General features: G+C 33.4%; 2 protein-coding genes and 1 long non-coding RNA gene across 4 annotated transcripts; all 3 read right to left on the bottom strand.

The window, feature by feature from the left end:
• Positions 1–1,755: 1,755 nt before the first annotated feature.
• LOC133867865 (uncharacterized) lies at positions 1,756–3,030 on the bottom strand. Its single transcript, XR_009900221.1, has 4 exons — positions 2,903–3,030; positions 2,485–2,772; positions 2,161–2,258; positions 1,756–2,013 (listed from the first exon to the last, which is right to left on the bottom strand). It is a non-coding gene; the product is annotated as an uncharacterized LOC133867865 (long non-coding RNA).
• A 2,038-nt stretch (positions 3,031–5,068) lies between these two features.
• Positions 5,069–8,543, bottom strand: LOC133867852 (pentatricopeptide repeat-containing protein At3g16610). Of its 2 annotated transcripts, XM_062304615.1 has the most exons (3): positions 8,308–8,543; positions 6,571–7,771; positions 5,069–6,444 (listed from the first exon to the last, which is right to left on the bottom strand). In XM_062304615.1, the coding sequence occupies exons 2-3, from the start codon at positions 7,723–7,725 to the stop codon at positions 5,257–5,259; spliced, it is 2,343 nt and encodes a 780-aa protein (XP_062160599.1). In that variant the 5' UTR covers positions 7,726–7,771; positions 8,308–8,543; the 3' UTR covers positions 5,069–5,256. The 2 variants fall into 2 exon arrangements, with proteins under 2 accessions (XP_062160599.1, XP_062160598.1); XM_062304614.1 differs by having other exon boundaries at positions 5,069–7,771.
• A 1,239-nt stretch (positions 8,544–9,782) lies between these two features.
• Positions 9,783–15,465, bottom strand: LOC133868537 (probable inositol transporter 2). Its single transcript, XM_062305456.1, has 6 exons — positions 15,182–15,465; positions 15,004–15,074; positions 12,166–12,501; positions 11,508–11,615; positions 10,818–11,420; positions 9,783–10,479 (listed from the first exon to the last, which is right to left on the bottom strand). The coding sequence occupies exons 1-6, from the start codon at positions 15,312–15,314 to the stop codon at positions 10,006–10,008; spliced, it is 1,725 nt and encodes a 574-aa protein (XP_062161440.1). The 5' UTR covers positions 15,315–15,465; the 3' UTR covers positions 9,783–10,005.
• Between the last annotated feature and the right edge of the window lie 10,789 nt (positions 15,466–26,254).

Here is a 26,254-nt window from a genome sequence, read left to right as displayed (position 1 = left end):
TTGATAATTTATATTATTTTTTTATTTCTGTTGAAAAAGTAGCGCTATATATAAGAATGATGGTCGGATTAAAAAATATCTATTTGACCGCAGTTTCTTTCTATACCTATAAATTTCATTGGATTTGGAAAAAGTATATAAAAAATAGTTATTTTTCTATTATGTTAGTGGTTATCATTTTACATTTTTTTTTTTTACTTCATTTTCTATGATTTTGTTCTTTCTTTACATTTTTTTGTCCCTATTTCCTAATTTATATATTTTTTTGTTCAAATTGCTTTTTTTTTTTTTTTTTTTTTCCTTTCCTTTTCTAAATTTTACATTGAATTTAAGGAAACCATGGAGAGAGAGAGAGTTTACATTAATTGTTGTTTTGGGTACGAGGTATGACGATTTTTTAATTTGCATTGGTCACTGAATTTTTTTCACTGTATAATGCACATTGTTAACGTGCTTAATTGATAGACAATATTGATTTTCAATGTTTCATATGAACTGGAAAAGTATACTGAAAAGAAAACTCTATTCTATTCTATTAGTGTTTTTTATTTTTCATTTTTTGTCTATATTTTCTTTGGTTCTCTTATTTCGTTTCCTCTTTTTTTTTCTTTCTTTCTTTTTTTTTTTTTTTTTTTTTTTTTTTTTTTTTTCCTTATTTTTGATGTAATTAATATATTATTTTTCATTCAAATTGCTTATTTTATATTTTGTAAATTTTACACTAAATTCAAGAAAATGATGGTGAGAGAGTAGTAGGTTGTTAGTTTTTGAAATTAGTAAAAAGTGATGATGTGATATAAAATAAAAAGAATTTGTATAAAAAAGTGAAAAGTTTTGTATTGTAGTGAATTTTTTTATTTGAATAGTAATAAAAAATTATTGATGTGATATAAAAAAGTGAAAAAGTGGAAATTTTTTATGTTGATTAGTAGTAAAAAATAAAAAAAAATGAGGAAAAAAGTACATGAACTGTACTGTAATGCATTGTTCCTTGACAAACAAGCCCGATATTCTTTAGTTTATTATGTTTATTGACTAGTTTTTTATTACTTTGTGTAATACAGAAAAGATAACACTATTATATTATATTAGTATTTTTCAATTTTCATTTTTTATCTATATTTTCTATTCTTCTCTTCTTCCTTTTTTTATTTTTTTTTTTAATTTCCTGAAACTAAATTATAAGAAAAAATCCCGCGCATAGCACGGGTTACGAGCTAGTTAGGATAATGCATGTGTTCATTTCGATTCAACATCCTTGTACAATGTTTTGATGGTGAATCAAAAGAATATTCACTTATCCCTCGAACTTCCACGCGATTTTCAATCTCTTCCTAAACTTTAAAATTTAGTTTGGAAAAACGTACGGTTTGCCCGAGCGAATTTGTGACCGCCAAGTAGTTATTTCTTAGTTTCATCAATAAGAAACTCTTGAGAGTTTTTCCCATCTTCCCTTTTGTTCGTAGAGGTTTTTTAGGATTTATAGAAGAGTAATATAGTCTTGTATTTACATTGTTATCTTTTATATGGAGCCATTGAATAGTTTAAATGGTCATAAAAAGTTGTTATTATATGTAAAAATAGTTGATGCTGCATCATTATTGATACAAAAGATTGTTATATCTAAAGAAGTTGTTTTAAAATGTAATATGTAATTCTTGGCCTACTCTACAAGCAAAGAACATCTTCCTAAATGTTTATTGGCATAAAGATAAAACAAACTATATTTGTATTTTTATACTTTTAGGTATAATTTGATGCAATAACTTGATATTTTGGTCCAAATGGCATACATGTGCAATAGCTAATATGTTTATAAAAACATTACTAATGTCATATTTTTATGACCAAAAAGCTCTGATCTCCAAGAGAGAAGAATATGATGTAAAATGCCAGGGCAACAAGTGCAAGCCATCCAATTTTGCTTGGACAGCCCCTGGTGTACCATTGCCTGCCTTCTCCATGGCACAATCCTTCAGTTTCATCTGAGATCAAACACTCCCCTGGCCATACCTGCAACACAATAAAAATCATGACAGTGAGAACAACATTGTCAAATGATGTTTCCCAAGAAGAAAACCTCAACCACATGGAGCTAGCTAGGTAGAATTCTAATGCACTATAATTACTGGAAATTTAAGTAAGAAAATCTTCATTTACCATGTTAGTACCCAAAGCACAGAACCCACATGGGGGAGATGAAGCCTTCAAACAGTTCTTACAGTTCCAGCCATTGGCATTTACAGCCCAAGTATAATCTGGGCAGGTATAATTTTTAAACTGAGATGTTACAGTTGGGGTAACCCATGGTGAATGATTCCAAGTATAAAAAACAAATATCTCTGACAAAAGCCCAAGTGAAAGTATAACCCCAAGTAAACTGATAATTAGAAGTTTCCTCCTCCCAATCCTATCAATAAAAAAGATGCTGACTATGGAGCCAAAAGCATTGAGGCCAGAAGTAATGAGTGAGAGAAGCAGTACTCTGTACTCCACTTTCATCAGATGCAATCCCAGCCAATTGAACTATGGTGGGGCTGTAGAATAACTGTGTTAATGCCCCCAAACTGCTGGAAAACCTGAAGGCCAACTCCAGCAATTAGCCCTCTTCTTACAGCTTTGGTTTTCCATAGTTCAGCATAGGAAATCTTGCCAGAAGACCCTTTTGCCTCGATCTCAGCTTCGACCGATTCCTTTAGATCACGGATCTCTTCTTCTACCTCTGTCTGAGTATATTTTCCTTAGTATGGTTTTCTCTTCTTCTTTCCTTACCTGTCATTTCAAAAAATGGTCTTAAGGAACATATACAAATATATTAATGTAATGACTTACCCCTAACGACACAATATTATCCGCTTCTGAATCCCCTAAACTAGACTAGAAAAAAAAATGAGGGAAGAACCTTGCGGTAGAGCCAACGGGGCGACTTTGGAAGAAGCAACATTAACACAAACTGAATCAGAGCAGGAAGTCCTGCAACTCCAAGCATCCACCGCCATGTCCCAGGTGCCTAAACAGGAAATTGCACAACTTAACACCCTTTATTCATTTACGGCACAAAAGTTACAAGTCAATAAAAATTGAAAAAACTTTAGTTACCACCCCCTGATCTTTTATCATTTTTGCAATTATACCCTTGAATTTTAAAATGTGTTAATTTAATGTATTAATCTTTCAATTTTTTTCAATTTCATCTCTCCATTAGAATTTTCCATTAAATGATACTATAAATAAATTAAATAATTGAAATTAATATTATGACTTTAGGAGACATTTTGGTTAATGGTTAAAGAGCGTTAGAAAGATGCTTAGCTTAAGTTCAGGTTGTAGCATTTATAAAGTTTTATATTTTTGTGTTAATTTGCAAAAAATATGTATAATTTTAGTATGATGTTATTACCTACACAAATCTTTTAGTTGCCTGGTAGTAAAGCCTCTGCGTATCCATTTTTTGTTTGAGTTGGAATAGTGACATAATAAACAATTTTTTAATCATTTAAGAGGATAATAATGAACTGGCAGGTTCAATAGCCATTTCAACTCATGTTCGATCGCTTCAATGCAAAAACAGACCAGAAATATGAAATTAGGACGAAAAAGTAGGAAACACCTGATCAACTCTGGCAATGGTCAAAGTCAACTATGATATAAGGTCAACGATCAACGGTGACCAATCAAATTGTGAGTGGACGCTGACGTGGCATTATGATGGCGTGGCAATAGGGATGGCATGGAAGTAGAACGTTCCAGAGGTGCGTCCGAGCTCCAATGGCGGCGTTCTTGGCAGTTTTTGACTTTGCGGCATTGGATCTGTCGATTGGCGCTACTATCGAGGTGATTAGACCTTTGTGTCGGCGCATGGCATAACGAGCTGATTCTTTGGGCGACTCGTGAGGGAGCATGGTAACTCCAATGACGGCATTCTTGGCGGCTCTGAATAGATCGGCTTCCAAGGATTCGATTGATGCAGTCACTAGCTCGAAATGATGATTGGAACAGGCTCCTAGCTGTTAATACCTATCTTCTCATTCTCGTTGTGTTCGCACATGAGAAGAGAAGTGTTAGAATATATTAGGAAATTTTATTTGAGTACAAAGCTCTATTTATAAAGCTTTACATGTGATTTGAATAATTTAAAATACAAACATATCTTTTAAATTAGGGTTAACAAATCCCTAAATCTATGGTAATCAAATCCCAAAATTTAAATTCAGCTAACTTGAAATGCACAAGCTTTCCTATACACTCCTCTTTATTTTGCAGTAGAAACTTGAGCAAATATAAGTAATGAAAGGAACCTGAAGAAGTGGAACAAGCTTGGGTTTCAATTCTTACTTATGATTAAAAACCACAAATTGCCTTTCACTCTGGGAATCTGAATACTAAGATCAACCAGAGGGAAATAAATTATAAACTTAAAGATGAAGTATGAAGATTTTCAAGAAAGCGTCAGCCTTCAAAAGCCGGCGCTGCAAGCTTCATCGGTACCCTAAATCTTCTGAGTAACTTCTCACTCCTCAAAGCAGCTCTTAAAAACAAACGGAACAAATGGCTTCTGTTTTTCTTTTTGGTCCCTGACGACGTCGTTAGGTTACAAGTGGTATGGTTAAATCTTGACCGTCCAAGTCTTTTACAAACAGATGTGCTGTTAGTTTTATAACGGCATGGAAGCTCGATCCTAAATAATGTAATATCACTAATATGACTATGAGGTGATACATGACACAAACATTGATGTGCTCATCAAGTGTGCCAAGAAAAACAAACTAAGGCATACAATTATCCGAGAGTTCCATATTGGGTAACATGTTCAATAAAAATGCCATATAAATCTATATGGCCATGGAGGGCGACTTCCTTGGGTCTTCACCAACATAGAGGTTATGGAGAGAATGAGCCACGTCCATAGCCATGTGGCATCCATGAAAATCCCTTTCCGGGGCCACAGGAGCCGCCATGGAGGGAACGTGATGGCTGTGGTGTTTCCATGGAAGTCCCTTCATGGTCATGGAGGCATGGGCAACCTCCATGGCCATGGATGGAGGTATGTGGGTGTTGAGAGTTTCGTTTCCTTTTTTTTTTTTTTTTCAGAGAGAGAGAGACCTTGCCGGAGCAGCAGGTGACGGCATCGACCCAGAACCACCAGCCGTAGAAACTGAGGAATGTTGAATAGGTTCGCTATTGATAAAACTAAGACTTATGATTCCACATTTATATCATCTTCCTTTACTTATCAAAACATGTATATCCTCTACCTCACCAGTAATCCTCACAGTTGCACACTCCATCTCTAAAATGATGAAATCGACTTGCATCTCTAACAGTTATCTCTCTCTTTGTTATGAGAGTCATGTATTTTATGGCAGTATGGCAGTCTACACAAACCCGCAAATTCTTAGTAATTAGAATGGGTTTGCCGGGGCTCAGACAAATAATTCCAAAAGCAATGGCCAGTTTCTCACTGTGATAAAGGAGAATCTTTTCCTTCTCCTCCTCTTCAACATCTTGGAGAACGAAACTAGATTCAGCACGATATCCCAATCTTTTCATTTCCACTAGCAATTCCCCTAACTTCTTGTTTATCCATGCTGATTGTGGGTGAGATCGATCTCCACCAACAAATGCATGAATAACCCCATTTATCTCAATCCAACTACATCCTGGGCTTTTTTTAAAGCCTTTGTCCCTCTGCATGATTCTTACATCTGCTGCGTCATCCCATCTTCCAGCGGCACTGTATATATTAGATAAAAGGACAAAATTTCCAGTACCTTCAGGTCCTATGCCTTGGATCTTCTTTGATACTTCTTCCCCAAGTTCAACATTTTTGTGGATTCTACATCCAGCAAGCAGGGTACCCCATACATGAACATTAGGCTTCAATGGCATTGTTTGAATGAAATTGTGTGCCTCATCCAACAGTCCAGCGCGACAGAGAAGATCAGTCATGCATACGTAATGGTCAATCCTTGGTATAATGTTGAAATCTGAACTCATAGCATTAAACCAGTGTTTCCCTTCTGTGACATGTCCTGAATGGCTGCAAGCAGATAAGAGACCAATGAAAGTCACATCGTCTGGCTTTAAACCCGTTTCTAGAAAGTTCTTGAACAATCCAAGTGCTTCTGCACCTAGCCCATGGATACCATAACCAACTATCATTGCATTCCATGAAATAATATCCCGCGAATCCATCCTATCAAAAACTCGCCTAGCAATACTGATCTTCCCACATTTTGAGTACATATCTATAAGCGCATTGCAAACAGAGGTCTCAGTCACAAAGCCATGAACCAGCGAGTAACTATGGCCGCAGGCCCCGTGTTGGAGAGCAGCCAAATGTGAACAAGCTGGCAGGACGCATAACATGGTCGCCACATCTGGCTGGACCGCAGACAATTGCATCCGGTGAAAAACAAGCAAAACCTCTTCTGCATAACCATTCTGCATGCAACCGGACATTATTGCACTATAAGAAACTGTATCTTTGAAAACCATTTGATCAAAGAACCTAAGTGCATCATCTATAACCCCACACTTTGCATACATTGAAAGTAAGGTATTACCTACAATTGTGTCTAACTCTAACCTTGATTTGATTGCATAACAATGTAAACGTCTCCCTCTGCTGAAATCAATTAGCCTAGCGCAAGCTCGAAGTATGACTGCAAGAGTTACTGGGGTTGTATTTATTGTAGTTTTGAGCACCATCTCATCATATAATGCCAACGCCTCTATCATATAATCACATACATCATACGCTCCAATCATAGCACTCCAACAAACCTCATTCCTGACACCCATCATGTCAAATACTCTTCTTGCATAAGATATGCAGAGACATTTACCATACATATCCAAAAGCCCAGTTCCAAGCACCACATCGTTACAAAAACTTCTCCTTACAGAGTAGGCATGCATAGCTTTCCCTTGGCTCAAAGCATTTGCTTGCCCAACCGTGGGAAGAACAGCTACTATTGTTGAAGAGTTTGGAGTTGTTCCTGCTTTCTGCATTTCAACTACCAACCGTATTGTGTCATCATAAAGTCCATGAAGTGAGAACCCAGCAATCATTGCATTCCATGCTACAACATCTCTATGCGGCATACTATAGAACACTTTTTGTGCCTCACCTAAATCTCCAGACTTTGCATACACGTCAATCAATGCGGTACAAACAAAAACGTCAGAGTCAAGCCCAAGTCCTTTGGCAAGATCATGTACCTCTCTACCAACTTCTATAGCTTGCAAACCAGAACACGCTTTAAGAACAAACGGGAATGTGAATTTGGTTGGTCTAACACCTACTTCAAGCATCCGATAGTATAAACAGATAGCTTCTTCAAACGGTCCATGCCACGCATAAGCTCTTATCATAAGGTTCCATAGTATAACAGTTGGAGTAGGAATTTTATCGAACACGCGGCGTGCAGCTTTGACTTCATCACATGCAATATACAGAAGGGCAAGTTTTTCGAGCACAACAAAACCTGTGATATGGGTGTTGTTCTTGAGAAGATGTTGATGGATTTTCTTGCCCTGGGAGAGTGATTTCGATCGAATACAAGCTTCGAGAAGGCCTCTATAGTACTCAGTTGTGGTTTGAAAGATTTCTTGAGTAATGTTGTTAGGGACATATTTGAGAGTATTGTGTTGGGCATGGCAATTGGTCGATAATCCTCGACTATTGCTAAATCTGCAGAGACGTCTTGCTCCCCATATCATCTCTTTTTGGGTGCACCAAGGCTCCTAGGAATCGAAATTCTGAGAACTGCATGAGGATCAAATATGAAGTGATTTTGATCAAACATCGTAAGAGAGAAGAACTGAAAGCATGGGAAAGTCCCTTTCAAATAGTGTATTTGATATTAAAAGCAAGATAATACATTCACACAATTTTTATTTCCACAATGCTCACTCATAATGATACATAGAAGTTGAACCGAGCAAATTCAGGTTCGAATTTTCCCAGTTTGGAATCCTATTAGCAACAACAAATCTCTCTTTCTGGTGGATAATTATATCGCAGAAAATGCACAGATGTTTGTCAAATATGCATCAACAACAAACCCAAAAAAAAAAAAAAAACACATACTTATCTTGCTGGGTAGCAAGAAATCATAATGGCAATTCTCATATCCCAATCTCGGCTTTTCCAACAAGCAAAAATTAAATCACTACAAGCAAGAACATCGAAACACTATCAAACTCGAATACTACAAACAAATAGACCGACAATCAAACTCCCATCAAATAGAACCCGATCTCTTGTGGATTTCTGTGTCGGAGAGAGAGAGTGAGGCATACTATAATGGAATCCGCAGTGAAAGGCTGAATTTTCCAGGCTTGAAGCGCACAATACCCTGTCAAGCTCAAGTGACAGGATCTCCAAACTATCTCCAGATATTCCCGATTTTCTTTTGCTTGGGTCACGCTCATTTCCTTTTACAGACCTGCATGTTACACTTATTTCCATATTAAGCTTTATTTTGCTTTAAATAAGGTTGAATACTATATTGGAACTTGAGTTTTAAGTTTTTTATTTTTGCTGTCAGGCATGCATTTGAATTATTTTCGGTTCAAATGAATAGGAGAGGAGCCGGTTAGTTTAAGTAAAAAGGTGAGGGAGGGGGGGGGGGGGGGGGGGCTTTCATTCACCAATGCACGTCCGGCTCCGCGCACCTGCTAACGCCTTTCGAATTATAAGGGCAAAATTGTCCCAAAAAATATGAAAGGACAATTTTGCCCTTATTTTTATACAAATTGGATGAACCGAGGAGGATTCTTGTCTGCCACGCACCGAATAAGAATCTCTTAGAATTTTTTTTAAAAAATTGTAGATTTTAAAATTACGAAATACAGATCATTCTTTACATTAAACAACTTAGAAGGTGTTTTCATAATGAGTAAGTGCATCATAACTCCATGAGTCGGAGCGCGATTTGAAAATGGTCCCACTTTTTAAAAATGAGTTTTAACTCCTTCAGTTTTTTGCGAATTTGAAACAAGTCCTTTTGTCACTTTTCCGTCCATTTTCGCAACTTCTGTTAGTGCCACGTTAGCATTTTCGCCACATTACCTTAAAATATTATTTTTTAAATAATTTTATTTAAAAAGAAAAAAAAAATGAGGAAAGGTTGGGACTGCCGGTGGCAGCCACCCCCCTTGGGGAGAAGGTGGCTCGTGGCCACCCCCGGCTAGGGCTTGGGGGGTGGCACGCGACCACCCCCGGCCAGGGCCTGGGGGGTGGCGCGTGACCACCCGCATGGGCCACCCCTAGATCCCTTTTAGGTTTTTTTCTTTTTTTAAAGGTGTAATATGTAATTCTTGGCCCACTCTACAAGCAAAGAACATCCTCCTAAATGTTTTATTGACAAGAAGATATACTAAACTCTATTTGTATTTTTCTGCTTTAGGTATTTGATGCAATAACTTGTTATTTTGGTCCAATTGGCATATATGTGCAATATGTTACAAGGACTTTAAACAGGACTCTCTCAACACCAAGACCTAAAATTGGACCAAGGGCCATTGGTTCTCATGGAACTACATAAAAATATTACTTATGTCATTAAGTACATGAATATTATTTATGAGCATAAAGATTGTTGAACTCCAACTTAAGCTCGTATGCCCACTATCTATAATTATTGTTGGTCATGCATATCACATGAAGATTAGGATCATAATGATCATTACATAAGATTTTAAAATGTTTCATCTCACTTCAAGATATCAACTAGTCCTAATCATTTTTACATTTTAAAAACAAAAGAAGTAAATAGTAAAAAGAGATTTCAACCATTCTAACTCTTTTAAGTCAATACACATGTAAATTTATAGATTTCCTTCTTCCCTCAAACCCCAGTTTTTCAAGGTCTGTTTGGACAAGGTAATGCAATCATACACGCTGATCTCAATATATATAGACCTTGAATGTATTATTAGAAACTCAGTTATGCAATATCCAGGACTCCCTATTCAAATCTCAACATATAGAACTTCCTACTTATTTTCAACTGTCTGAGGGCTTTTCTCCCAGAACCTGAAGTGCAAAGCTCTCAGTTCCAGCATCTTCTCCACCTCCTCGATCGGGAGCCCCTTCGTTTCAGGGACGCATATCAAGACGAAGAACAGGGCCACAACAGAAACGACCCCGAATAGTAGGAATGTCCAGGAAGTCCCAATTGCAGTCGTTAAAGTCAGGAAGGACTGTGCAACAATGAGGTTTGAGACCCAGTTTGCAGTGGCAGCAATTCCTCCACAGATGCCTCGATACCTTAAAGGATAGATCTCAGAGTTGACAATCCATGGGACGGTTCCCATTCCAGGAGAGAAGAATATGATGTAAAGTCCCAAGCCAACAAGTGCAAGCCATCCAGTTTTGCTTGGACAGCCTCTGGTGTACCATAGCCTGTCTTGTCCATGGCACATATCCTTCACAGTGTCAATTGAGATCAAACACTCCCCTGGCCATAGCTGCATTACCATAAAAATGATGACAGTGAGAACGACAGTGATGAAATGAATAACGATAAGAACTTATGCAACTAATCCACAACTACTCCAAGTTGTATGGCGGTTGTATAACATGCTACTAAATAGCCTGTCTTCTTATTAGTTGGTGGAATCTAAGAGGTATAAATTTAGGGAAAGGACCAAAGCAGTGATGGTTTTGTGAAGGTTTGCATACCGTCATTTGAACACATTCCAAGAAGAAAAACTCAACCACATGAGCTAGAATTCTAATACACTATTACTGGAAATTTAAGTAAGATATGCATTTTAGAGAGATACATAAGAAAATCTACATGTACCTTATTAGTACTCGAGGCACAGAACCCACATGATGGAGATGAAGCCTTCAAACACTTCATACAGCTCCAACGATTGGCATTTACAGCCGAACTGTAATCCGGGCAGGTGTAGTTTTTGAACTGAGATGTTACTGTTGGCGCAACCAATGGTGAATGAGTCGAAGTATCATGAAATATCCCTGATAAAAGCCCAAGTGAAAGTATAACGCCACATAAACTGATAATTAGAAGTTTCTTCCTCCCAGTCCTATCAATAAAATAGATGCTGATGATGGAGCCGAAAGCGTTGAGGCCAGAAGTAATGAGTGAGAGAAGGAGTGCAGTTTCATTAGATGCAATTCCAGCCAATTGAACTATGGTGGGGCTGTAGTACATAACTGTGTTAATGCCCACAAACTGCTGGAACACCTGAAGGCCAACTCCAGCAATTAGTCCTCTTCTTACTGTTTTGGTTTTCCAGAGTTCAGCATAGGAAATCTTGCCAGAAGACCCTGTTGCCTCGATCTCAGCATCGACCGATTCCTTTAGAGCATGGATCTCTTCTTCTACCTCATTTTCTGAGTATATTTTCCTTAGTATGGTTTTTGCTTCTTCTTCCCGTCCCTGTCATTTCAAGAAATGGTCTTAAAGAACATATACAAATATATTAGACTAGAAAAGCACTAGCTTACAAGAGAATGAGTGAAGAACCTTGCGGTATAGCCAACGGGGCGACTCTGGAAGAAGCAGCATTAACACAAATTGAATCAGAGCAGGAAGTCCTGCAACTCCAAGCATCCACCGCCACGTCCCAGGTGCCTAAACAGAAAACTACACAAGTTAACATCTTTTATTCATTTACAGTACAAAAGTTACAAGTCAATAAAAATTCCAATTAAACTTCGGCATAGACATTGAATAAGCCTAGAGACTATCACATGCATAGCATCTAATAGAAATTGAATGACTCTACTGCTTGTTCGTGTTTTGCATCATTGAGCTTTCCATATTTGCAATACGATTTCAATCATTTGCACAATTGATTATCATATATGAAACAGAGGTTGACCCTCTATGACTAGAATCCCTGACGTGATGCCTAGCTCTGATACCAAATGATACAAACTTTAGGTAGAACTCACCTTTAGAAATCGGTTTGCAAGGGAAGGGTGCTTAAGAGTTTATATATACAGGGTTAAGATTGAACTTAAACTATGTGGGACACTTATGATCGTAATATTGTGTGTGTCTCCAATATAACTCCTACTAGTGTTTTGATATACTACACAAAACTCAATGGATTGGTAAAATCTTCAAGAATATATATGCACTCCTGACTTTAAAGTCACAACTACAGTAGCTTAATTACCTTGGTGAAGGCCAAGTTGATAAGGTAGGAAAGGAACTGGCCTCCAGTTATAAGAAATCCATTGGTACTAACAAGGGCACCGCGGATTTTTGCAGGGGAAGCTTCAGAAATGTACAGAGGGGAAGTCATTGATGCCATTCCAACCCCAAATCCCACAAAAATACGTCCAACAATGAGAACAGGTGAGCTGTTGGCAGCAGCCATGATCACAGCTCCTACAAAGAAGAGGAAGTCTGCTATTAAGATTGTGCTTCTCCTTCCAAAGCGGTCGTTCAACCATCCACCAATAGCAGCTCCAACTATTGCTCCTGCAACTGCCATGCTCACTATCATCTCCTATATATGTATTGTCACCAAGCACAGTTAATATACATTCTAGTTTTACGATACAATAATTCATTAACAAATAACAACTAGATATTACTACACAATTGGAAAATGATGCCTACTTTTTGAAATTTTTCTGAAAATGAAGTTGAAAGGCTATGTTTGGAAAGTGTTTTGAAAAGTTTTTTATTTTTTGTTTTGAAAAGAGTTTTTTATGTGATGTAAGTTGAGAAGTGTTTTTGGTGGATCACATTTAAAAAGTGTTGTCAATAGGTCCACATAACAAAATTGTTTTGTTAGCTTTTTAGTGTCCATTGTTTTCACATAAACAAGCAATGAACATGCTTGTTTTGAGAAAAGACATGTTTTATTTTTTCCGGTGTGGAGGCTGACTTTTTATTTATAAATATTAAAAACAAAAACACAAAAATAAAAATAGAGGTGGTCGCATGGCAGCTCCTAAGGTAATGTGCAGCTCATATATATATATATATATATATATATATATATATATTTTTTTTAAGAAGTGTTTTGTTTGGTAATTATTTTCTGAAAAGAATGTTTTTTTATTTGAAAAGAGAATAATAAAAAAAAGTGATGTTACAATTGATATTTAACAATATGATTTTAGATTAATATTTTTGGTCCAAACAAATAAAGATCAATAACTTTGGAGTTGTTAAAATCATTTTAATAAACACTCATCACTCAAGTACTTGAATGACTTTTAATCATTTTATCTAAAAAAAAAAAATGGGTACTTGAATGACTTCATGACATCAACCTACAACCCTTTTTTAAAGCAAAACGAAGATGCCATTTAGACCAAACTCATCGAGTGAAAATTTAAATTTACAAAATGAATATAAATCTTTTACAAATTTTTAAAAGTGTCGTGTGTTCATTGAGTATGCAAAAAGCACAAAGCACAAGTTATTAAAAAACACATGATTTTCATATGTTAAGAAAGATATGACACTTTTAGATGAATTTTTTTACGACTCAATTGGTAGGAAATTTATGTCCACAAGTAAAATTAAGGGATAACTTTATTTAATGGTACTGAACTTTTACACTTTTTAACAAAAGGTACTTGAACTTCAAAACGTCTTAATTTAGGATATTCATTTTTTGGAAAGGCTCAATTAGGGATCCTCCGTTAGGATTTTTCGTTAAATCCTATCAAAATTTCAAAAATACCCATGTGTTTTTTTTTTTTTTTTTAAAAAAAAAAATTATAAAAATTTGCAAAGATTCATGCATGGGTATTTTTGCAAATTTCGTTAAATTCTAACCAATACTTAAATTTTAACAATTTTTTTTTTAAAATAAAATGAGGGGTATTTTGAAAATTTTGATAAGATTTAACGAAAAATCTTAACGGAGGACTCTTAATTGAAATTTTTCGAAAAAATTGATACCTTAAATTGAAACGTTTTAAAGTTTAGGTACCTTTTATAAAAAATTAAAAAAAAAAAAAAAATACAAGTTGAAAGTTCGGTACCCTTAAATAAAGTTATTCCTAAAATTAATTAGTGTGCTTGGTTAAAAAGATTAGATTTATGTTAAAAAAAAAAAAAAAAAAAAAAAAACTTAATTTTATATTTGGAATTTGACCCGAAATCTTGTGTAAAGCAAGCTGAGCTCCATCCATGGAATCTGGCATTGTTTTATTCGAAAGCGTAATAAGAGGTGAGTTGCCTTATTGGAAAAAGTGAAAGGCCAAAGACCACATGTGAGATTCTGAACCACGTTTTCGACACGTGTCCACGTAGTGACCCAAAAACTAAAGGACACTTTCCAAATTATGTGGGATTAGTTGACTCTTATCCATAATCAAGTCATGCTTTGAACCTTTTGCTTTTGTCTTGTCCCGAGACTTTATTTATTAATATATGATGGCATATATTATTATTTTTTTTATTTTTTTATTTTAAAAAAAAGGTCATGCTTTGAAAAACAAAATCCTAGTCAAGACCAAAACTCTAAATAAAAAATAAATAAATAAATAAACCAGAAGGCCATCCAATTTAATTTAAAGGAAAATTAGAGATCTCCTGGGTCATGCTGATTTCTGTTAAATATATAATTTATTAATTTTTACGAAATTATTTAATTTTTATCAAAGGGTGTTTTGGACAATTACATAAGTGAACAATTATAGGTCCAAACTAGACTGCAGCCAATATGCAGCAGATATTACCGAGGATAAGGATCACAAAAATTATCCGTTCAGCAATTTGAACAACGGATAACGTGAAAGACTTTATTCCAATAATTACTAGCAATTTAGATAAATAATTTAAGAAAAATATGAAGATAAAAACGAGGAGAGAGATCGGGATGATCTCAAATTATTAGCCGTGTTTGAAGATTCACCTGACCGAATAAATTGTTGTAATTTGAGAGATTCTAATAGGAGAGAGATGGATTTGAGACAGTAAATTGGAGTGGATGGAGGGGGCATTATAGTAAGAAGATGAAAAATTGGCAGCCATAGATTAATGTTACCTGTAAGTAAGTCTCTCTATCAACATCCTTGAAGTCATCTCTGATATAAAGAAGAGCCCCTGATATCACTCCTGCACATGATCACCACCGTCCACCCAACAAAAAAAGGCTTAGAAATCCATAAACACAGACAGAGAGAGAGAGAGAGAGAGAGAGAGAGGAAAAGAAAGGAACGTACCTGTGTCGTAGCCAAAGAGAAGGCCACCAATCCCAGCGGAGAAAGCGAGGCGAAGAACATAAGGATTTTTCCATGCCAGAGAGAAGCAGTCTCTGAAAGCTGATGTATCAGTCACGGGGATGCCTCCCTCCATTACTGCTCCTTTTCACTCTCCAAACAGAGAGAGCTCTCCTGTTTGGCTGTTTGGGATGTTTTCCGAGAAAATAGAAGAGAAACAGAGCGGGGGAGTTTACTGTTTAGAACGTGGGTAGAGCCGTAGAGGGAGTGTTTCCGGGGGACTGCGTCATATATATATAGACATAATGATGGTGATTATATAATGATGTTTTAATTAAGGTAGGATAAACCAAATAAGAGATTATGATGGTGATGATGACGACAAAATTAAAAAAATAGGAAAGTTTTATTTAAGGGAGTTTATTATTATACTGATTTACTAAATAGTATTGGTTTAGACTATATAGTACTAGTACACTAGTTTTATTTTTATTTTTTATTTTTAAATTTAAAGAATAAAATTAATTTTTGTTTCTCTATTTAAATACACTTCACAATAATTTTCATTATCTTTTCATATATTATTAAAATAATATTTTTTTACGAAATATAAGTTCTCTACCTGCCTTTACATTTTTTATAAAATTAGAAAAATATACATAATCCTTTAAACTATCATCATATTGTTAATGTCTCCCAAAACTACCAATTGTGTCAATGCCCTCTCTTAAATTACAAAAAAATAAAAAATAAAAAAAAATTGTCAATGTCCCCACAAAAATACATTTCATAAAATTATTTAGAAACTATAAAAAACTAAAATAACAAAAAGTTATTAAAAAAAAAAATTAATTTAAAATTTAAAATTTAAAATTAAAAAAAAACTGGTTTTCCTTTTCTTTCATTTTTTTTTTAAAAAAAAACAGAAATTATGATTTTCAGTTGTTTTTTTGTTTTTTTAATTTTTTTTTCGTTTTCCTTTAGTTATTTTTTTTTTTTAATTTTGTTTTTAAAAAGATTGTTTTTTTAGGTTTTTTTTTAGGTTTTTTTTTTTTTTTTTTTTTTTTTTTTTTTTTTTTAAATTTATAAGGATATTTTTGTTTTATTTTAGGGTATTTTTTTTTGTCTTAAGATGAATATTGATATTTTTTTGGTAGTTTGAAGAGAGACGACATTAACAATTGAGTAGTAGTTTGAGAAAGATATGTGTACTTTTCCCAAGTAAAAAGGATAACAAAAAAAAGTGCAACATATTTCTTGTCTTCAATGACAAAACATTTCTTACAAACTTAGCGGTAACAAATTTCTTACAGACCAGCATTTAAAAGTAAGTCTTATTTAAGTATCTGAGAAACACGTATTTTCATATTAATGCTATTAAAAAGGTGCGTGAGAAGCACTTGCTAATAAAAAAAACATGTGTTTCTTACATACTGAATACTAAATAATACATGTCACTTTTAAAAACTAGTTTGTAAAAAATTACTCAGTTTATAAGAAATTTTTGTCATTCCCTGAATATGTGAGAAATACATCGTTAAGAGACACATAACATTAAAAACTAAGTTGGAAGAATTTTTGTACAACCCAACTTCTAAGAAATTTATTGCCTTATTGAATAAGGGTAAAATAAATGAGAGATTAGTCTATTAAGTAATAAAAACATGGTGGACTATCCGGCAAAGTTCAAGAGTCCTTAATGCTTAATCAAACATAATCAATTAGTGTAATTCAAATCCAATTATCCAGCACGTGAAAAAGACTTTCCAATTCCAAATTCCAATTCATAAGCTTGCATATAATCCAATTATAACTTTGACGGTAAAGTGATAAAGAGACTAATTTAAAACTTGAGTAAAACTTAAGGACTTTATTTTTAAAATTGAAAACCTAAAAACTAAATTCAAATAAGATGAAAACTTAGGGGTTAAATATGATTTTTCCCTCAAATTTATTTTATACCGGTTGACTAGCCACTTAAAATCTGTTACGTCATCCTATTTGAAATGATTATGATAAATAAGTGTGAAAAGTAACATTTAGTATAAATTAAGACATTGAATGATAAAAAAAAATAAAAAAAAAAGGGAAAAAATTCACTTAAACCTTTGAACTTTTATCGCTTTTGAAATTATCACCATAAAGTTCAAAAACTTTCAAAGTATGTATCAAATATTAAAAAAATTTCATTGTCACCCATATGTATCTATCTGTTAAGATATACTGTTAAATCATAACATAAGTATTGAAAATTCTCAAAATACCTTTTTTTTTTTTAAAAAAATTATTCTCAAAACACCTTTTTCTTTTTTTAAAAAAATTTTAAAACCTTTACAGAGGTATAAATGTTATTTTATCCATTTTACATTTGATTTAACCTGAAATCCTAATAGAAGGTATGACATTGCAAACTTTTAAAGTTTGAGAGTCTTTAACTTTAGAGTGGTAATTGCAAAAACGATGAAAAAATGAAGTTTAAAAAAAGAAAAGAAAAAAAAAAAGAAGATTAATTTTCATATGCCTAGTGAACCAATTATCTGACAAATTAGGATACTAAATAGTAACAAGTTAACATACCATATATCTTTGTGCAATTTGATGAGTTATGTTAGGTAGATGGACTAGACTTAACAATTAAGTTTGGTTCAAACTTTTAATAATTTGATATGAAAAAGTTTTGAGATTCCCTGAATAGTCTCGGTGTGAGCTAAAATTTCATTAAAATAATACGGATCAGGATTCTCTCAAATTATTTGTCTGAATTTGAAAAAATTTAGACAAATAATTATGAAAGACAATTTATGAGATTTATGTGACTAAATAAAAATTGAGTTGTCCAATTACTTATCCGTGAATTTCATAAGTTGTTTTTCACAATCATTTGCTCGAATTCTCTCAAATTCAAACAAATAATTTGAGGCTGTTGATTAATCATGATGTTCTTCTTGAGAAATGATAGAGGGGGGACCTTTAACCGCCCCCTTCTCCCTTTACAATAAAAAAAATACAATTGTATTGAAAAAGGAAAAACAAAACAATTAAAAAGTACAATTTTTTGAATAATTTTATATTTTTTATTGTAAAGGGAGGAGAGGCCGGTTAAAGATCCCCCTCTATCATTTCTCGTTCTTCTTAACCCTATAATCATAGAAAAACTGATGTATTTATAGCCCGTTTGTACTTCAAAAGATTCCTCCATTAATTAGTTCAAACAACTCTTACCAATGGTGGCCAAGGGGGTGGCTCAGCCACCCCTCTTCTTTTTTCTTTTTTTAATTTTTTTTTAAAATTTTATTATTTTTAATCATTTTCTAAATATTTTAATTTTTAATTTTTAATTTTTTTTTATGTAGTGCCACGTGTCAACCTCAGCGGTTGACACGTGGCGAGGCGTTAAAATTTGGACGGAAAATCTAACAGAGGTACCAAATGGGTTTTTACCCTTAATTCAGGTACCACCTATGATACTAAACAAAACTGAGGTACTAAATTTAAAAACACGTAAAACTCAGGTACCAATGAGGTATTTATCCCTAAAAGAAAAGAAATACAATTGTCACAACCAGAATGTGACAATTGCTGAGTCCTGCAATACATTTCTAGGCAAAATTGCCGAAGAAATTGACCATTTTGGGGCACAATAGTGAAAAGAAGTACGACAACCCCCAAAGTGGATAAGCTTTGTCTGGGAGGACTTAATTGAGTTTTACTTACTTATTTATTTATTTTATTTTTTTAAGTCACATAATAAATAGAGACACAAAGAGCATTGATGAAATTCCTGTCAAGGCTTGCTTGAAAGCTTGTAAGGATTTGTGTCCTTTGAAGGATTAACCGTTCTTGATGCAATATGTTTTAAAGTTATGCTTAATTGCTATGAACCTATCAAAATTATGCAATTAAGCATGCTTTTGCAATAGTAGTATCAGGATTAGTGACCTCTTGAGAAGTCTGGTTCAAAAAAGTTAAAAGTAGACAATATTGTAAGTGGGTCGTTTTGCCCTCTATCCAGTTTGAAGGTGACTTCTTTTAACCATTATAACAATCAACAAAAGTTACATTTTCATATATTGTTCGTGTGCCTCTATCATCTCCGACATTTACTAGTATATACTTTTATTTTAAAAGTGGATTAATTTGAAGATTTCAAGCTGTGCCAACTCTCGTGCACACCTAGTTGCGAAATTGGTCGCTTTCCATCGTGCATGTGTTTTGATGCATCATCACACATTCTCATTTTCTTTCTAATATTAGGATTAAGAGTGAAAATGACCTCCCCGGCCTTTTAAATCCTTGCTCCCTTTTTCTAATTTAGATTTTTTTTTTTTAAAAAATAAAAATAAAAACATCGATGGAATTCATGCAAACAGTATCTTTTTCTATAAGAAATTTATGAACTCTTCAAATATTTTAAAATGGCATAATTTAAAAAGGTAGATTTTTAGATTAGATAATCAAAAAAATTTAGGTTCAAGTTCTATGAAAAAGAAAGGAAATATTGTATAAAACTTTAATCTCATGGCTTATTTGTCCCATTAATCATCAAAAGAATCATGACATGAAAATATTGATCCGTATAGTAGGAAAGACACGTTGAGACACTTTGCTAATTGCTATGTGATAATGCAAATTTAAAAAAATAAAAATAAAATATGGTGCAATGAAGAAGATAATGATGATTGTAGCCTCTGTAATCATGCTTAATGGTATATAACTATAAATGAGCGACGTGTAATCATGCTACCATCAAGGAATAAAGCTTAATTCCAACTAAAAATTTATTAACTGTGTCCTTATTAGAATAAATTACTAAACACCTTTTGTTGGGAAAATTATCATCCCTTAGGCAAATGGGGATATACCCGAACCAGGGTCCAGTTGATTTTGCTGGTCCAACTTGACCCGCTCAGTCACTAGGGTTTAACAGAGTCCTATAACACCTTGAAGACTATATTTGGAACACATGGGATAAGATTCAAATATTTCCCACTCTCCCACTCAACTTCTACCTCATCCCACTAAGAGTCTCACTCAACCATGACATGAAGGTGGAACAATGCGATTGAGAACTATGTGCTTATAAATAGGTGGCTACCCCATGTACAAAATATACTTTGGGTATATACTCAAAAATTCCAACTCTCAATACTCTTCAAAATTGTTCATTGACTTAGGCATCGGAGATGGGTTGTCGGGAGACCCCCCTCTGACGTATTGTTTGTTCTTCCTTGCAGATTATGAAGAACATGGCGAATCAAAGATCTACACGTCACCAGATTGAAAACTGTTCTAACACCTTTAATTTGTTTTTAATTAAACCACACTAATTAAACTAAATCACACGTGGCATATGGACATCATTTAAAATGTTAGAGAATATCTTATTAGAATATGAGATATGATACGTTTATAATGTTTATATAACTCTTGTCAACATTTTTTTAACTTGTGACCTAGCCACCTACAGTTCAAGTTTATCACATAGTCAGAGTTGAAGATTATCACCTAGTTATAGTTAAAGCTTATTTATATTATCTAATTCTCTTATAAATAGAAGCATGTTATATTGTAAATATTACTCAAAGAAACAACAGCAAAATGTAGTTCATTAAGCTTTATCCTCTAAATATGCATAGATTATAAACCGAATCACGTAATTCGTTGTGTCTATTTTTATATTCTGCATTATATTAAGGATCATTACTAATTGTTGCTGTCAAAGGCAACTTGAAAGTCGTCTAATTAATTGATTCTTGATTTTTTTTTTTTATAAATAACCTAGAGGAGATTAAAAAAATTTAAATAGAAACTACAAATAGCAAGACTAAGTACTGATTTAGATAGTGGATCAATTGTTAGAATCTCTACTCAACTATATTGGACAACAACTGCAATTAAATTAATTGTGACTAATTAATAATTAATATCTTAATATGGAATTAACTTTGTTTCTTTTATCCTAAATTGAATAAAGCTGAGTTGTTTTTAATTGTTCGAACCTATCCTCAAAAGTCAATTGTATCCTTATAGTCACATCACAACTTAAATCAGCACTTCATTTTGAAAATTAAGATTAGGGATAAAGATGATTTGTTATTTTCATCAAGAAAGAAAGAAATAAAGAAGTCTTGTAACTTGCATATAAAAAGATTTCTTTTCCGATTTACTTTGCAAAAGTGCAAGTAGGATGGACCCTCTTATATTGCTTTGATAATCCTAATGGCAGGTCCAGACAGAACCATGCATGTGAGCTTGATGGGTAGATAAAGACCACTCTCATTTTGCTAGTTAAAATATTTTGAATGTCATGCTCTCCGTTTGTTTCGATGTAAAATATTTTTAACGAAATCATTTTTTAATTTTTGAAAATATTTTTTAGCGTTCGACTCTTACGAAAAAATCACCAACTGCGAAAAACCACCGATGATGAGATTTCGTCACTAGCCGGCATAATTTCGGCTACTGTTATCGAATTTTGGTGACAGTGACCGGACGTTGTCGGATTCTAGCAGAAATAATTTCTGTTGACTATCATTTTCGGTTGCATAAAACACTGAAAAATACATATTAAAATAGGATTAAAACGAACTATGTCCGGTTTAGCAAAATGCTAAAATATTTGGTGAGCTGCTATAGTCGCTCATCAAATTTGCAAAAAAAAAAAAAAAAAAAAATTCAACATCATCTTAAACAATTTTTTCAACAATTTTCAGTTAAACTGAAAAATAAATATGATGAGGTGAATGTGAATGTGAATGCTCAAAAGGTTGGTTCTCCATGTTACGATTCACATGCTTCAAGGTCGGCTCAGTGTAATTAAGCGGATAGATTAAACTCTTTTAAATGGCATTAGAGACATGTCCTAATTAGATAAAACCAGATTAAATCTTAATTGAGTTGGACTGAATCAGTTCAGTTTGTCAAGATGCAATTTCCTTATGTAATACTCAACTCTTTTCTTGGGTAATGCCGTAATGGTCAACTTTGTCGGTGCTGAACAGTCTTTAATAGTAATCAAGTAGGAAACTACCGTTTACTATAACCTTGAAAAATTGTTCTTGTCTTGTTCTTAAAGCTAGGGAAGATGAGGTCACGGGCAAAGTGGTCGGAATCCGGTCAATATTGTTGAAATTAGCCTCAATGCTAGATTTCAATGATACCGACCGAAATTCGGCCGGTGTAGCCAGATTTAGGTAATTGGATCTCGAAATTTGAGGACCTTCAACAACAATTTTGAACTATTAACAAATTCTAATGACTGACAGTGATAAATTCTTATAAATATACGTGTCAGAATGAAAAGTTTAAATCCGAACTAAAAAGTAAAGATGCTCTTGTTTGGTAACCAAAAGATGGTCAAAATGGGAGTCTATATTATTTGAGGGTCCGACCATTTCTTGACAACATGTTGGAAAGTGAATATTATTTGAGCAAAGCTCTCACCCTCTCACATAGATTCCCTGGAAAGTTGTAGCTTCAAGGAGTGACCCTTTATACTGTCCAATTATAACTCTGACTTTTTATAAGATAAGAGACAACAACATAACGATGGATCCTTTTTCTCGTCAAAGAATGGATCTAGTAATTCTGTGAATTTTGGAGGCCGACGAATGTTAAGAGTTTTACATTGTCAACGTATATTTGGGTTGTAAGCTTTATATATATCGAATAAACGTCTTTTTTTAAGGTGTATTTTGTGAAAAAGTAAGGCTCAATAAACTTTATCGTGGTATCAGAACTTTAGGGCTTTAGATAATGTTGGGCGTTCATTCTCATTGTATAGTGTACATGTATTTGGACAATAGTGCCATATGTAAGGGGGAGTGTTAAGAATCCCACATTGTCAAGATATATCTGGGTTGTGAGCTTTGAAGTCTTGAGCAAATTTCTTTTCTTAAAGTGCCTTTTATGGATGAGTAAAACTCAATGAATTTTATCAATCAACTCTAAAAAGAGGCAAGTGCTTTGAAGATACCTGAAACTAATGGTGCAGTTATCCGATCGGATGTTGGCGAACTAAGCTTTATGTGCCTTTGCATATGACAAAACGGTCATATTTATAGTAATTTTAAACAAATCTAACCGTCCAAAATCATTTTATTTAACGGTTTCAAATTGTAACCACCAAATTCAAACTTAATGAACACCTTAAATAACAAATTAATCATTCCCAACGGCTAGAAAACATTTGATAAACGACGAGGGCACCAAAGAGGGTAAAGGTTTGAGTTCCAAGCCTCTAGTGCCTCCAAAACGGGTTGACTGGCTGAGTAGTCAATATTATGTAATTGGTTAATTAAGAAATAATTTTCTCATCCACTTTTTTTTTTTTTTTTTTTTATCAATTTTATTTAACACTTTAGAACCTTTTCCCAAAGCAATATATGGCAATTATTAGGGGTTCTTAATTCTTATTAAACTTGCTCGTATAGCAGTGAGTATGGTACCCGTTGATTAATTAGTGTTTGGAGTTTATCCGTGCATTAATACCATAAGGTTTTAAGGTTTTTTTTTTTTTTTTTTTTTTTTTTTTTTTTTTTTTTTTTTTTTTTTTATCTAAATTGCTATCAAATTTATTTATGTAAAGGTTTCATATGAACTCTCTTACAAATTGCTAGAGATCTCAACATTCGTAATATAATAACGTGGCTAGGTATACATAATTTCTCTTCATTAATCCCAAGAAAAAAAATAATAATGTCAAACAAAAGAGTTGATAATAGTCCTAAGGCTTGTTTGGTTTGCAGACTAGACCCCAGAATAGGAATGGAATGACTGGAATAATCATTCTTTTATTTAGTAGGAGTCTATTTCTTGGAATAGTTATTCCCGTTAGAATAACTATTCCCTTATAAAGAGGAATACCTATTCCAATGGATGGTTCTTTTCTGAAAAATTTATAGGGAAAACTTCACTTACCATCCTTAATATTTCATCTCTTTTGCAATCATACCCTTAAACTTTAAAAAGTATCAATTTAATTTATTTATCTTTTATTATTTATTTATTTATTTTTTTAATTTCACCTATCCATTAGGATTTTCCGTCAAATCCTAATAAACACCTAAATTATTGCATTTTATTTTCTTTTCCTTTAAGAATTTTGACACCCATTCTTTAGGATTTAACGAAAAATTCTAACAGATGTTGAAATTGAAAAAAGATTAAAAAAATAAATATTTGATACACGTAATTGACACTTTTTAAAGTTTAAGGATATGATTGCAAAAATGATAAAAAAAAGATCGGGAGTGATAAGTGACGTTTTTCTCAAATTTCTAACATTCTCTCTCATCTCAAAGAAAAAAATAAAGAGATTTTTGAGAAAAAAAAATATTTAAATAAAATAGTGAAAGTTGATAGCTAAACTAGAGTGTGGGATGAAAAAAAAAAATAAAAAAATTGAAATAGTTAAAATAGAAAAAAAAAAATGTAATTTTCTAACTAAAATTTAAAGTAGACAATATTGTGAGTGAGTCGTTTAGCCTTCTATCCAGTTTGAAGGGGACTTCTTTTAACCATTATAACAATCAACAAAAGTTACATTTTCATAGATTGTTCGTGTGCCTCTATCATCTCCGACATTTACTAGCATATACTTTTATTTTCAAAGTGGATTAATTTGAAGATTTCAAGCTGTGCCAACTCTCGTGCACACCTAGTTGCAAAATTGGTCGCTTTCCATCATGCATGTGTTTTGATGCATCATAACACATTCTCATTTTCTTTCTAATATTAGGATTAAGAGTGAAAATGACCTCCCCGGCATTTTAAATCCTTGCTCCCTTTTTCTAATTTAGATTATTATTTTTTTAAAAAAAATAAAAATAAAAACATCGATGGAATTCATGCAAACAGTATCTTTTTCTATAAGAAATTTATGAACTCTTCAAATATTTTAAAATGGCATAATTTAAAAAGGTAGATTTTTAGATTAGATAATCAAAAAAATTTAGGTTCAAGTTCTATGAAAAAGAAAGGAAATATTGTATAAAACTTTAATCTCATGGCTTATTTGTCCCATTAATCATCAAAAGAATCATGACATGAAAATATTGATCCGTATGGTAGGAAAGACACGTTGAGACACTTTGCTAATTGCTATGTGATAATGCAAATTTAAAAAAATAAAAATAAAATATGGTGCAATGAAGAAGATAATGATGATTGTAGCCTCTCTAATCATGCTTAATGGTATATAACTATAAATGAGCCGACGTGTAATCATGCTACCATCAAGGAATAAAGCTTAATTCCAACTAAAAATTTATTAACTGTGTCCTTATTAGAATAAATTACTAAACACCTTTTGTTGGGAAAATTATCATCCCTTAGGCAAATGGGGATATACCCGAACCAGGGTCCAGTTGATTTTGCTGGCCCAACTTGACCCGCTCAGTCACTAGGGTTTAACAGAGTCCTATAACACCTTGAAGACTATATTTGGAACACATGGGATAAGATTCAAATATTTCCCACTCTCCCACTCAACTTCTACCTCATCCCACTAAGAGTCTCACTCAACCATGACATGAAGGTGGAACAATGCGATTGAGAACTATGTGCTTATAAATAGGTGGTTACCCCATGTACAAAATATACTTTGGGTATATACTAAAAAATCCCAACTCTCAATACTCTTCAAAATTGTTCACTGACTTAGGCATCGGAGATGGGTTGTTGGGAGACCCCCTCTCTGACGAATTGTTTGTTCTTCCTTGCAGATTATGAAGAACACGGCGAATCAAAGATCTACACGTCACCAGATTGAAAACTGTTCTAACACCTTTAATTTGTTTTTAATTAAACCACACTAATTAAACTAAATCACACGTGGCATATGGACATCATTTAAAATGTTAGAGAATATCTTATTAGAATATGAGATATAATACGTTTATAATATTTATATAACTCTTGTCAACATTTTTTTAACTTGTGACCTAGCCACCTACAATTCAAGTTTATCACATAGTCAGAGTTGAAGATTATCACATAGTTATAGTTAAAGCCTATTTATATTATCTAATTCTCTTATAAATAGAAGCATGTTATATTGTAAATATTACTCAAAGA

This window comes from Alnus glutinosa, chromosome 5 (assembly GCF_958979055.1).
Source record: "Alnus glutinosa chromosome 5, dhAlnGlut1.1, whole genome shotgun sequence".
In the NCBI taxonomy this organism is placed as follows: Eukaryota; Viridiplantae; Streptophyta; class Magnoliopsida; order Fagales; family Betulaceae; genus Alnus; species Alnus glutinosa.
Note: the sequence above shows the minus strand (reverse complement) of the source record. Positions and strands in the feature narration are given on the sequence as shown.

Coding starts and splice junctions, on each gene's coding strand:
- LOC133868537 (XM_062305456.1), bottom strand. CDS start 15,314: ATGGAGGGAGGCATCCCCGTGACTGATACATCAGCTTTCAGAGACTGC. Junction 11,421..11,507: donor CCCGTTGGCTATACCGCAAG/GTTCTTCACTCA, acceptor TTGAAATGACAG/GGACGGGAAGAAGAAGCAAA. Junction 10,480..10,817: donor GTGCCTCGAGTACTAATAAG/GTACATGTAGAT, acceptor ATGGTAATGCAG/CTATGGCCAGGGGAGTGTTT.
- LOC133867852 (XM_062304614.1), bottom strand. CDS start 7,725: ATGATATGGGGAGCAAGACGTCTCTGCAGATTTAGCAATAGTCGAGGA.